Source organism: Cygnus atratus, chromosome 1, assembly GCF_013377495.2.
Source record: "Cygnus atratus isolate AKBS03 ecotype Queensland, Australia chromosome 1, CAtr_DNAZoo_HiC_assembly, whole genome shotgun sequence".
Taxonomy (NCBI): domain Eukaryota; kingdom Metazoa; phylum Chordata; class Aves; order Anseriformes; family Anatidae; genus Cygnus; species Cygnus atratus.
In genome coordinates, this window is record NC_066362.1 from 204,480,621 (window position 1) to 204,494,557 (window position 13,937).

Genomic DNA, 13,937 nt, shown 5'->3' on the forward strand with positions numbered 1-13,937 from the left:
CCAAGACACAGCTCCTGTTTTTTTGCAGTTAGGAGGGCTCAGCTCCCAAGAAACCCAACCTGTAATTGCAGATTTGCAAAATAAATAAATAAATAAATAAAATAATAATAATAATGCTTGGTTTGTGGGTTTTCTCAGTATTTTCCGTGTAAACCAGTTTAGGTACTCAAGAATTCAAGAATGTATTTTACCATCTTGCTGCAAGTTATTGGGCTTTCTTTTTTTTTTTTTTTTTTTTCCAGTGTTTCTGTTCTGTTGCATTTAATAAACTTAAAGTGAAAAGACAATTTATTAATTATTTTGACAAACGTACTTTTAATACATGGTGTATTTTTTATATCAGTTTTCTCTATGTGCAGACGTGCGTATACACACTGGTTTTCCACAGACAAATATCCCAGGCCATGCTGTTACATGAAGGAGAGCATGTAACATTTGTTTGCACTTTCTCAGCTCTGCTAAGTTCTAATATGTTTCTAGCTGGGTAAAGAGGAGCTATCTGAATACAAAGATATTTGCATCTGATTTCCATCCATATCTCATCCCTTCATTCTTCTTTCCTCCCTCTCTCTTCCTGTTTGCTTTCTTACACACTCTCATTATTTTTTTCATTCCTAATAGACTCGTAATGTACCAAAACACTTTTAAAAGCATAGGACAGCATTTTCCAAAGTCTTCCATGTGCCCAAATAGAGACATTTCAGCATGGCCTGATTTCCCACCAATTAGGTGACTGTTGTACATAAAATGTGCCTCCAGGAGGTGTCTGAGTCACTTCCTGTGGAAATAAGACACAGAAAATCACAATCAGTTTGAAATCCACAAGTTCAAGCCCGGTTTGGACAGATGCAGGTTGCTGCGTGCATGTATCCCGTTAGCCAGTGTAATTAGTAAAGTTCTGAGTCACACATAATTGAGACTTTCTTCCCATCGGTAATTGCTCTAGGAGGGTTTTCCTGCAGTCCATTAAGTAACCTCTCTTTTGTTCAGTGCAAGAATATATAAAAAAGGCAAATTAGCCTTCTGGTGCCCAAAGGCATGAGCATAGGTACTATTTCTTTCATTCTCTCTTTCAGATTATCCCATTCTGACCACTACACGGACGTCATTATTTTAATGTTGAATACTCAGACAAGAGTGCCATGGATGTAAAAGAAAGGAAACCGTATCGATCTCTGACTCGGCGCCGCGATACCGAGCGCCGCTACACCAGCTCCTCAGCGGAGAGTGAGGACAGCAAGGTTCCCCAGAAGTCCTACAGCTCCAGCGAGACCCTGAAGGCTTATGATCAAGACTCCAGGTTGACCTACAGCAATCGGGTCAAAGATATGGTGCACCAGGAGGCTGATGAATTCTGCAGAGCAGGTGAGCACATCTCAGCAGGAGCTGCTGTAAGCAGTGAGAGTTAAACAACTCGGTGCTGAGAGCTTGGGGTGGGTAGGGGGCTGCTTTTGAAGGACTGTGAAGCTGAAAGCAAGATATAGTGAAGGAGAGCAGCAAGGAACATCTTCATTGTTTTGTACAATTGTGGGATGTATGCAAACTGATGACTTTAAGTGGGATACCACTAGCCTGTGTTCATTAGCATCAACTAAAAGACATTCTCTAATTATGAGTGTTGGGAGTACAGAGAGGTACTACTCTTATCCCACATTCTAGAAGAAAGTTGGAGGCAGTCTTGTATGTGTTGTGTGCATCTGCAACAGCCCATTGACACTTCCCGCTGTGAAACCAGACACAGTGGGAACATGCTGCACAGTCCATCTCCATGTATACTGATGTTGCGTGAAAAGTCCTGGAAATTCCTGAGCAATCTGCTCTAGGTGTTCCTGTTTGAGCAGGGCTGTTGGACCAGATGACTTCCAGAGGTCTCTTCCAAACTCATCTGGTCTGTGATTCTGAAGTCCCTGCCTGCTTAGGTGTCCTTTTTTTTTTATGTCATGTGCCTGCTCTGTCATGAAGTCAACAAAGATCCCAAGGCAGAAGACAACCAAGGGATATTACTACTGTCACACTGTCCATCAGGGCTACAGAAAAACCCAAGAAGCCTGGAGAAACTGCAGATGAGCTGAAACATCCTTGACATTGTACATGGCCTGCAGGCTATGGGTTTGAGACAGGGACAAGTTCTAGTATTAAAAGGGTGGCGAAGAGACACGTTTAGGACTTTTAGGACTCCATTTAGTGAATATGGGTCAGCATGGGCTCGAGTCCTAACTGACATTCCAGATATTTTCCTTTTTATTGATAGCTTGAAGTCAGGTGCAGTTACATTTTTGATGCTGTTGTTGCCTACATGAGGTAGATTTCTGGCTGTTTCTATAATCTCATAGTCTCATTTTCATTTTTCTGTAGAGACATGAGTAACTTAGTTCAGAAACCAAGCAGGGTATCACATAAATTATTTTTAGAAGTCCATAGAGAAAAGCATAAAATGGCAGAGGAAGTCGAATGGAATAGGCAGTAATCCAGACAATGAACATAAAAGAGCTGACCCTGACTGCTCTGAGCTCGCCCACTGGTGTTTAGAGAAGCTGATTCTCCAAAGCGAATGCATACAACTGTACTAGTTTAACTTGGGGACTGCTTAATTTCACTCTTCAAACACCATGCAGTTGTGGTTTTGGTGCAAAACTCATCTTTAAGGCATTCCCAAGGAAAATGACTTACAGAAGTCTCTTAGGGCGCATAGTCTTGGTATTTGTATTTCAGGAAAGTTGCAGCAGGCAATAATTAACAAAAGGGGCAGTAGGTGTTATAAGTAATAGTTTGCAGTCATAAAAAGAGTTTCCCTCTTAGCAACTCTGAAGTACTTCATCCTCTCTAAGGAATCTAAGAAGTTATAAAGAAAAGGAAACCTTTTAGGTCATTGAGTTTGCTCACTTCATACAATATATTCACCATGCAGGGTAGATGTGAATTAGTATAGGTCAGCGGTTTTCAGCCTGAGGGTCTATGAGGCCACGCAGATCTATGGACTTCTCCTAAGAAGTCCACAAAAGAGAAATAAGAAAAGCCAGTCTATTGACAGGGAGTATAAATTTGCTATACAGAAGCTCATAATTCCCTAGGGAAAAAAAAAAACAAAACTGTAGGATACTGAAAAATGCTAAAAACTATTGGTCTAAGTGGCTGAAATTGATTGAGAGGTTAAGGTTAACCACATCAGGGGGCTGGTTCTACTTCTGATATATCACCCACAGGTTTTTCATTTTATAATTTTCTCCCAGTTTCTCCTGAGAGTCCCCAAACTGTTCTGAAGAATGATAACAATTACCCTGGACTTTCTGTGCCACATTTTCCACTGGCAGAAAGCCATAACTGGACCTCACTTTGTGGTGCTTCTTGGGCTAATGCCAACTGAAACCAAGCCTTATTAGCTTGCACGACATCAACAAAGCAAAGTGAATTTCTCTCCTGCATTGGTTTGGAAGGCAGAGGAGGGAAACATTTCAAATTGACCGAATAAATTCAGTAAATAAACAAGTCAGCATTTAAATGGTTTTAGCTAGAGTGTGAGTGCCAGCAAACGTGCAAGTCAGCACAGGAAAAAATAGACCAGATCTGAATTAAAAAGTCTCAGATATTTATTATCTTCCTTTTATTGACTTGAGTTCTTCCAGCTTAAAAGGCAACAGTGAGCACAGAATATGAAAATCGATGCATCTCCTGCTGTTTATTGCAAATAAATTTGATTTTCAGTTAATTGTAGCAGTCATTTTTCATAATTTATGAGCTGCTGTTACTGAAGAGTATCAGTCACACTGCATGTTGATGTGTTGGATGATGAGTGTGGCTTGTTGCAGGGGAAGGTGGAAGTCACCATTGGTGACTCAAATGTACAAGCAAAACCAAAAGATGCTGTTCTCCAGTTCTCCACAGAAGATGGTTTGAAAACTATCCCAGCTTTGCCCAAAAGTCAAAACTGGAAGAGTGAGGTCTCTAGGGATTTACTACTTCTTTGCTTTTGTAATTTAGGTCAAGTTCATTTGTTACTTCGTGTTGTGGAGTGGTAAGAGGATGCTCTCTCATACTTGTTTTGCAGCCAAGTTAAATGGATTAATCTGCCACAAGCTTGCACTGTGCTCCCCAAGCAAGGCTACAGGGTTCAACGGATGTGTGAGCCCCAAGCATCCTCATCTGTTCACTCTGTCTGAAAGCTTTAATCTTTTCTGGTCAATTAAGAACGTGTGAAGTTCATGAATGCTATATACAGTTTAAATGTTATCAGCTGTAGATCCATAATCAGCTGAACCATGGTTATTTCCTCCTGACATCAAGCAGTTCCTTTACCGAACTTTAGGTTGACATGTTGTCCAGTCCCGTTATTCACTTTGCATTCAAACATCTCCTTCTCTCTGTTCCCTCTGAGATGCAAAGTCACTGGAATGAAAAAGCACGGTAAAAGAGCAGCTGATCATTCAGTGCATGTGTGCTATAATGCGAACCCTTCCCCGCCCAGCAGGGCACGAGGACAAGCCAGAGTGTTTCCACAAGCATGAAACCAGACTCTGGAAAAGTAGAAATCTGACTGTTTCTATTGGATTCATGTTTTCCACCATGTGATATTTTACATCAACAAATAAAAACGCGAGGAGAACCACATGCTCTTGTGGTTTTGAGCACAGAGAGAAGCATAACTCAGTTTTGGATACAACCTTGAGGCTGAGGTCCAGACCTGCGGAATGAATTTCAATAACGAATAGATAAGAACTTTGCTGTTCTAAGTGAGGTTGGGGACTGAACTGTCCTGGAGATCATGCGTTCAGATCCAGCTTGTAGAAACACGTCTGAGCCACAAACACTGCTCTAAAACTGAGTCTGGGGCTTGCACATGAACTTGGCGGTTTGGGCTCAACAACTCTTTTGATTGCAGGGGATTTATTTATTGAAATAACAGGAGGAAGCCAACTAGACTGATTGTGATCAGCGGTGTTGGTATCTGGCCACAGTCCAGGGCCTGATGCCTCCTACTGGTTAATAGATAAAGTTCCTTAATCTGTCTGACCGAGGCGTACTGTAACAGGAGGGTGCACGTTGTGCCACGTAAATGCACGGTGCAGATAAAGGCACTCACAGGTGGCCAAAAACCTTTAAAGACATTCAGGACTGCAAAATAAAAGAGTGCATTAATAAATAAATATGTATTAAAATAGAAGCACTAATTGCTCTCCCCAGCTCTCTCATGCAACTTTCTGAACAAAGCGTGCTAATATTTGAAGACTCCTTCACATCGATTTGGTCTGATTTTGAAGCTCAGCAGGTAATGAGACATGAACTCAAGAGTCATTTTTCAGGTTATATTTTTAGTCAGCTAAACAATGGCATCTATTTGCAGCCAAATAACCTCCGCTGTGACTGTGTCAGAATGAATGGCTAAACCGAGTCAAATCGTGAGTGGTCAGCCAGAGGAAAGTGAGATCACCCAAGGAAATTTAAATCCCCAATATGTAATTTCATTGATTTCAAGGAGCAGAACTCACTCAAATTTCCTACTGTAGTACAGTTGCAAGGTATATGATTTTTTTTTTAATCATTGCATTCCCCATTTTACTTTTCTCTTTCTCCCAAAGAATTCCATCCCCTTTGCTTTCATATGTGATGATTTTATTGAGCAAGTCCTGAGTTTTAGTCAGAGACAAGGTTCCAGAGGCAGGAATCCAGCTGTTTTTTTGGTCTTGGCATAGTCACTTTGTGTCCCATTAACCAACGCCATGAAACAGGGCAACTTTTCCTATGATGTTAGGACTCTGGAGCTGGAGGGTCTCATTTGAAGACAGAAGACGAATGGTTCTGCCATTTGACACATGCTATATGAAACTGTCCCCTATTAAAGAATAACCAGGCTGCTGTGTTTTCTCCCAGGAGCCAACTTCTCCTTGCGAGAGCTGGGTCTTGAAGACGTGACACCCACACACGGGACTTTGTACCGGACTGATATCGGGCTGCCTCACTGCGGCTACTCCATCAGCACTGGCTCAGATGCCGACACAGAGGCAGACGTGGTCATGTCACCCGAACACCCCGTGAGGCTCTGGGGACGCAACACCAAGTCCGGGCGCAGCTCCTGCTTATCGAGCCGGGCCAACTCCAACCTCACCCTCACCGACACAGAGCACGAGAATACCGAAACTGGTAAGTGCCATGGCAGCCTCGAGCTTGACCAGTAATGCCACTTCTTGCCACTCCACCTTAATCTTCCTTAGTTGTATTTTTTTTTTATCAGACTCAGTGAAAACACTCTTCTAATAGCGCTGTGTCGCAGCCTTTTGTACTGTCCTACAGTGTGTTTGTTAATAAACTGCTGGAGAAGCTCCTACTTATTTATCACAGCGACAGAGATCATTAAGCGGCTGTAATACTTTCTCTGTTTTTGTAGCGACCTTTCAGACAAAAAGCATTTAAATCTCCCCTCCCCTGGCTGATGCTGCTCTTATCTTTGCTACAGATTTTCGGGGCAGATAATTTCCTTCTTTTCCTCACTGGTTCCTTGACAGGAGCCGTTTCATTTATGTAAATCGGCTGACTGCTCTCTGAAGGAAAACGGTGGTGAAATATTTTTAGAAGCCTTTTTCTTTGTGAGAAATAAAAGCTGAAGGTCACGAATTTTTTATCTCAGTAACTTTGCATCCCCAGCTGCAGGGACTCCTGCATGCCTTTTGTAAGTCCTGTGAACCTTTTGGTCAGCAGTTCTGCCAAGCAGTGTAGGAAGGAGAGAGGATTTTGATTCAATTGCAGCTTGACCCGGGGGTTCACACAGCCATATATGCCTTTGCACCTTTAATTCAATTATGGCACAGCCTGCTTCTTAATATAGCTGCTGCGTACAAGTCATCGGGCACTTGAGCTCAGCTCTGAAAGCTGATGTGAAATGACTGCATTGCTTGTTCTCGTTATGCTTTTTGCCACAGTATTATAGTGACAAATGATGATAACTTTTCCTTTGGAAGCCATGACACAGTGAGACATACACCACCCACATGATTTTATGTTTAACTCCAACAAAATTACAGTGGAATCTTATTAAGTTTCTGTTCAGTGATAATAATATATTAGGCAAAGTTCAAAGATAAACAACCTTCTATTTAACGGATGTACAGAAGAATTTTCTTAAAAATATATCTTTATGATATTTTTTTTTAAAGTTTCTTGGTGTAGTGTCTTACAGGGTTTCACTCAGTAGGACAGGCAGATAATGCAGTGCCAGAGTTTAGCATTTTACTTCCTAGCTTTGTGTTTTCATCAAAAGACAGAGGGATCTTGCACGCTCCCCAAAGCAAACACCTTGCACTTGTGTCCTGTTCTCGTTTCCATGTCCCTCTCCTGCGCTTTATATAGTGGTGTATGAGCAGCTGTGAACCTATACCATACATTTTTCTTTCCATGCCTCCTAAGAAAAGCAAACCACAGAATTTTAGCCATTTTTTTTTCCTTAAGAGAGAAGAATTACATTAGCTACTGGAGTCTTTTTCACCAGTTTCCGTAATGCTATCTCTACATGTGCAAATGCAACTCTGTACCTACAGATCACTTACAAATGAAATTATATTAGCAACAACACATTAGCAACAGCACATGCCTTGAAAGGCTTTACTGAAACTAATAACAGAGGAAGGAGTACTAATGTCAGGACTGAGACAACCTCCAATTCCTCTTCCCTTAAATTTGATGACACACTAACCATTTGTTGAACCACCATAGCAATTAGAAAAGGGAAGACAGCAAGGTGGAGAACATATCTGCAGTATTTTAAGTGCTGTCCAAACATAGAAGTTTACTTGGCTCCTAAGCATTTGTCTTAGGTGTTGAGTATTTTGAATGAGAAAGTCTATATCGTAGTCAAAAATATAAAATCTGTGTAGCATAAATATAATCTAGAGAGGGACGGTGTGCAGAATCTAATTGTGTTGTTCATACTGACAAAAAATAGAGGTGTGGAACACAAAGAATGCAAGGGAAAATATTACAACCCAAATCATGCTGTTGGAGAGCTTGAGTTGGTACTTGAAACAGACTTCCCTGGGAAGAAGGGAAGAGATAAGAGACATCAGCCAGATTCAGGTGAGAAAAATTTGCCCAGAGCTGCAAGAGAGACACATAACTTCAGTGTAGGGATTGCCATTGAATTGAGGGAATAAAAGTATCCAAACACAAGGTGCAGAGGAAGAGGAAAACAGGGACTAAGGACAAAATCTTAAGCCTTCAATGTACACAGATAAAATGTGGACATCTTTATTTTGTATTTTCTTGGCACAGGTAAAGGTGTGACAAACATTTGCAAACAAACCCCTCACAACCTGAAACCTGCTATTGGAGAATGCGAAGCCTGTTATACACTCAGAAATTCTGTCTAGCAAATGGAAAGGTTGCTCTGTCACTTCGCACAGAAGCAGTGTTACTGTGGGCCCTCTGCAGCTAGTTATCACACAGGCTATTTTGAGAAATCCCAGATTTATAGGAGAAATGTTTTCAAGAAGACATGAAATTTTGCTAATGGCAGCATAAAGTAACATAATGCTATGACTCAGTTTACAGGATACCTTTGTTAGTCAATATTAATTGTTGACAGTATTGATAGAAGTTATAGCCTTTAGCTGAAGTCAATATGGAGCTTTATGAACCTGCCATCAATAGAAGATTTTATGGGGCCCATTAAACCAACTTTTCCAATGAAGGTTAACGTCAGCAATTTTTATGTTGTTCATTATTTATCCAAAATGAATAATCAGAATTTACTTCTGATGTTTCTAAATCCAAAGCTGTTGAAATGCAATTCTACCAAGACATTTGCTATGTTCTTAGAAAAAGAGAGGTCTGGCTCCCTCAAAAAGCAGGTTTTCTTTTATTTGAGGAGTGGTGATGCCTTGAAGGAACAGATATGCTGCTCAGTAAATGCGGCCACAATCGCCCTCTCTGTCTTTAAGGAAACCGATGAAGTGGTCTGGTTCCATGGCATATTACAGTCCATAAATCACTTGCACAGGCAGCTGGCATGAAAAGCCATGCAATGTTTTATCTAAACTGTTCCCAGGCTTTCCAGGAGGTTGAGTACTTTTACTAGGTTAGGAGTTTGTTTTCACTGAAGTTAGCTTGAGTTACAACCCTGGCATTGCCCTGAGCTCAGACCCTGCACACCCAAAGAGCCCCAGAGGCTTCTCCTTGGTTGGCCAGTGCTTTCTGCTCAAGCTGGCTGGTCACTTGGCAGAAAAGGGGACAGAGGGGACAGCTTAAATCACCACAAAATCACCACACCTCATCCAGACTAATGCAATCACTCTATGCTGCTAATATAGCAGCCACTTAATGAAGCTTAAGGGTTATTTTGCATCATGACCACCTAGGTTAAGCTGAAGTTGTGAACTCATATCAACTGTTCAGGTCCATGCACAGAAAAGTGTTTGGGTGCTGAATGTCTAAGCAAAGAATTTAGGAGAATTTTTTTCCTGTGCTATTTCACACGGTTTCTCAGCAAGACTAATTCAAACAAAAGAAGCTCCTGAGGTGGTCATTTGGATCTGAGCCTGGCATCAACTTAACTGGTGTCACCTTAGGCAACCCTGAACAGGCTTTGCTCTGATTTGCTCTACTTCTTTACTATAGATAAGAGCAAAATGGAGGAGAACGCGGTAATAGTTTTCCAGAAAATGACTTATTTTGCAGCAATTCAGTCAAAAGCAAAATATTTCTAGTCATAAAGACATCCTCTTAAAAATACAGAACCACAGAATAATTTATGTTGGAAGCTGTGCTTAAAGCAGGGCTAACTTTAAGGTTAGATCAGGTTGCTCAGCACCTTATCCAGTTGCATTTTGAGTATCTCCCAGGTTGGACAGTCCACAACATCTATGTCCCAGCTCTGGTGCTGACCATTCTTATTGAGAACAACTCTTCTTCTTGGAGGTAGTCAGAGTTTCTACTGTCCACTCTCTCTTGTTCCCTCATCATGCTTTTCCAAGAACAGTCTGGCTTTATCTTTTGTATATCCCCACATCTAAAATAGTTAAAAGACAGCCACTGCTTTAGTCATCTCTTCTCCAGGCTGAACAAAGACACCTTGATCCTCCTCTCATAAATGGTCTGTAAGTAGTAGGCACCGGCAGAGGTAGTCAGAGAAGTTTGGGGAACTCCAGTTCTAAAAGGTTTGAGGTGTAAACCAGACACCTAGCTGCTCGTAACCATCCAGGTTGGATGCTGCCTCAGTCAGAGTTATTGTACCCGTTGTCCTCTTGAGCATCCCTTTGTCCTGTTTCAATAGTTTGTAGCATTGACAAGCTTTCTTCTGTTTCAGGGGGCATGCAGGACTGTTCAGACTGGGCTTTGAGAACCTCGTGGTTTTGTACTGTCTAGGACACTCTTAACAGATGTAGAGTTGGACAGCATTTGTTGGTTAGCACCCATGAAACAGGCTCTGAATATCTCCTTCTGCTCCATAGGGAAGGTCCTACCCTAAGCCCACCCAAACCATTGTGAATCATGCTAATAGTCTCCCAATGGACCTGAGCATGAGGGGGGAAAAAATTACTGATATTGCCATACCTTCCTCCTGCTCCCAGAAAAAAACAAAACAACACACACGCTTTTCTGTCTGCCTTCAATGTGATAAAGAGCTTACTGATTTATTCAGTGCAATTGCTTCAGGATCACTTTAGACCTGGGTCAACCACATTTTAAAAATTTGTCTTTCTGAAAGTGGGTTGTTGCCCTTTTTATATTAAAAAGAAAATACAATTTAACTTTCAGCTATTCCAAAGAAGCCGAGGCAATCTCAAGATTCACTTCATTTTTAATCAGGGGTTAGTGCTAATTTCCACCAAGGCATGCAGTTAAATGTGAGAAGGAGCTGGAGAGAGGGGGAGCGGTTTCTTCATTAGCAGTACAAGTCAGCAGTGATTAATGCTCTGTACATGTGCAGAGTGGAGCTGATGTTTCTCTCTGTCGTCATCTCCTCTTGGGAAGAATGTGGGCAGTATCAAGAGGCCACAAGGATCTCACAGACAGGATGAGTAACATCAGATGGCTTGAGACAGTTCAACCGAGATGGAGATGATATAGAACTAAATGCTCAGTTGTGATATATTGTATGAAGAAATTATTGCAGCAGAACTGTTGCTGAAGTGTGGAATTTTCTTATCTAGCAGACTGAGAGATAAGTAGACACAAACTAAAATTCCAAATCTAAGCACCCTGGAAGCCAAAATTCAGTCTGCAAGACCTTTGCTGCTGAATTGTGCTGTGGGTCCTTCTTTCCATCTTAATAATTCAAAAAATATATAGGAAACATATGCTGCTGCAAACAATTCTGCCTGCATTTCATGTGTGCAAGAGGAGTGAAAATGGCATTGCTGGGACTCAGATCTCTCATTCACCTATGAACTCCATGCAAGTATCACCAACATTTCCACCACTCATCTGTTGGTCACCTCTGTTTAAGAAGAACAGTTCAGTCGCAAGGTCCGTTTGTCTCTGGTGTCACCTCTGAAATCACCAGTCAGTCCCAAAAGCTGTATGGTGGCTATAGCTATCGAGACACTTACTTGGTGACAAGATTAAGAGTACCAATTCATTTTACACTGCCGGACCCACATCCTACGGAGATAAATTTTTCTTGTAGTCACTACCGTTCTGAGATGCATTTAAATGAGCTTTAAAGCTGTCAAGCAAACAGCCAGCCCAATATCCAAACCTGCTCTCCAAGCCTTACCAACATGACTAGAAAGGTAATGAATGTGTTACTGTTAATTTTTGCTTTCCCATCAAATAAATTGCCTTTCTGGAAAATTCTCATATGCTATGTAGAACTGAAACTCACTGGCAATCAGAAGCTGGAAAGCTCACGATAGCTCTGCCTGTTCCACCATCACAGCCCCAACTCTTGGCCATTTAATTGACATAACACATGATTTAAAGAGCATTTCTTGCAGTAACCGCCACACTTTCTGATTCCACACTGCTAAAGCCATTATTGCTGCTGGAAGGAGTGCTTAAGAAACTGCATAGGAAATTAGGACTTGATAGAAACAAATGCTCATAGAAGATATTTAGAAACACAGTGGTACGTTACAGCAGGAAATAATTAAAGACAAGTTCTTCAAGCAAGAAACACCAGAGAAACGATATAATTTTATTTCTCCTGGGTAGTTAAGAAGCCTAACTAATTCTTCCACTTATTCAGCAGTGCCTGATACAGACCTTGCTGAAGCCTTTGAAAATTCCTGTTGCTATCAGCAGTGGTAGATCAGGTCCTAGGTGTACGGTGGCACCGTGCTGCTTTGGAAAAATGGTCTGAGTGCCAGCAAGGTGTAAATCCCAGTACTCTTGGTTAAACACACTGCAACATGCTGTTCACCACCAGGTTTCTTGTATACATTTTGGCTTCTTATTAAATCAGAAAGCTGTCCCAGTCATTAAGCCACATGCTCCAAAATTTCATTAACTTTTTCTGAATATTCTGAATATTCTCTCTTCAGAGTGTTTTTTTGTTTTGTTTTGTTTTGTTTTGTTTTTGCAATAGCTAGGGGAACCTTAGGCAAATGGTAATTATTTCCGTGTATATTTCTTGTTCTCTTTGGTTGTCTGGAGCTTATCTTCCTAATGCTGTCTGTACATGTTACCAGGAGCCTTACAAGGTATTCCTAAATAGCTCTGAATGTCTGCACAGGAAGGATTTTTACTCGGTCTTCTTTGCCTTCTCTTCCCTGCTTCCCAAACCATGTTGACCCAAACCACTGGCCCAAATTGCAGTTCAATATATCAGTGCAATTAGCAGTGCCAGAATTATTGTGTGATCTTAGCATTACAAATTATTTGTTAATACCCTAGTTGATAATCCATGGTGACTTTTCTTTTTATTACCACGTTTTGCTGAGTAATTTCCTTTCAGGCTTCATGCACTCTATTGTTAATATTGTTACCGTGGTTGCAGCAACATCTTTTTTTTTCCCCCCCTTCGAATTAAATAGTGCATTATAAAGTACTTCCAGTAAATGAGTGTGCGCTTCAGACATGCTTCTTCTGCAAATTGTGTAGGCATAAATATGATACTCAGACTCCGGAGAATTTAGAAAAGAAATTTAGAAAAAAATTTGTTCTTCAAAATAAATAATTTTTAAGAAAAGAAATATGCTGTAAGCTCTGTTTTCTTAAGCTTTCCTTATGCCTTTTGAGTAGGAGAAGACAAGAATAAATTAGAATTACCAGGTCAAGATCAGGCATCTGCTGGCTGTCATCCTTCACTTGCCTCCTATCAGTTGTAACCTTAATATTAACAAGATGTTTCAGCTTGAAACAAAAATTAGCCAGAGCCCTTAGCACTAAAGATCCAGCATCAGTTGTAGAAGATAGGGAACAACACTGGAAAACTACAAAAATGAGCAGCAGGTTCAGAAAGGGATTTTCACTAATCCCCTTCCCTGTTTCAGTTCCTTGAAATTCTTACGCTGCTCTTTTCTAGGTGGGATTTGCAAGCAATACCCCATTTTGATATCACATTGGGATTGCTCGGGTATTGCAGCCTACTGAAGCTGCCTTATAGAGAATTCAGAGACCGAGGATCACTTGAAATGTGAAGGTCAGGGGAAGGAATGTGCCTTCAGGTTTTCCAACCGTAAAGATACTAATATTCTTATGAAGAATATTGGTGCTAAAAAGGAGACTTTTGCTATATGACCATCCCAAACGCTACATTCTCCAGTGAAAAATGGCTCCCTTGAAGGCTGTTATGTCTTCCTTTCTTGTGATCCAACTTTCTAACCACGGACATCCTTGATGATGGATTCCTAATGCCTTACATTTTCTGTCCTCTTTTGTCCTTTTCAGACATTAGCCCCAATATGCTTCTTGAAAGTGAAAAGGTGAGGTACCTCCTTACTTCTTCACAGGAGTCTCAGAGACTTTTACCCTGACAGGATGATAAATTGATAGGGTTTAGGGCAACAGAC

General features: G+C 41.0%; 1 protein-coding gene across 1 annotated transcript in view; it reads left to right on the top strand.

The window, feature by feature from the left end:
* Positions 1-1,142: 1,142 nt before the first annotated feature.
* The window catches only part of TENM4 (teneurin transmembrane protein 4), a 338,371-nt gene continuing 325,576 nt past the window's right edge, over positions 1,143-13,937 (top strand). The window contains exons 1-2 of the mRNA XM_035560436.1: positions 1,143-1,365; positions 5,866-6,135. Of these exons, the coding sequence (XP_035416329.1) occupies positions 1,143-1,365; positions 5,866-6,135 (493 nt within the window). The remainder of the gene's footprint in view (positions 1,366-5,865; positions 6,136-13,937) is intronic.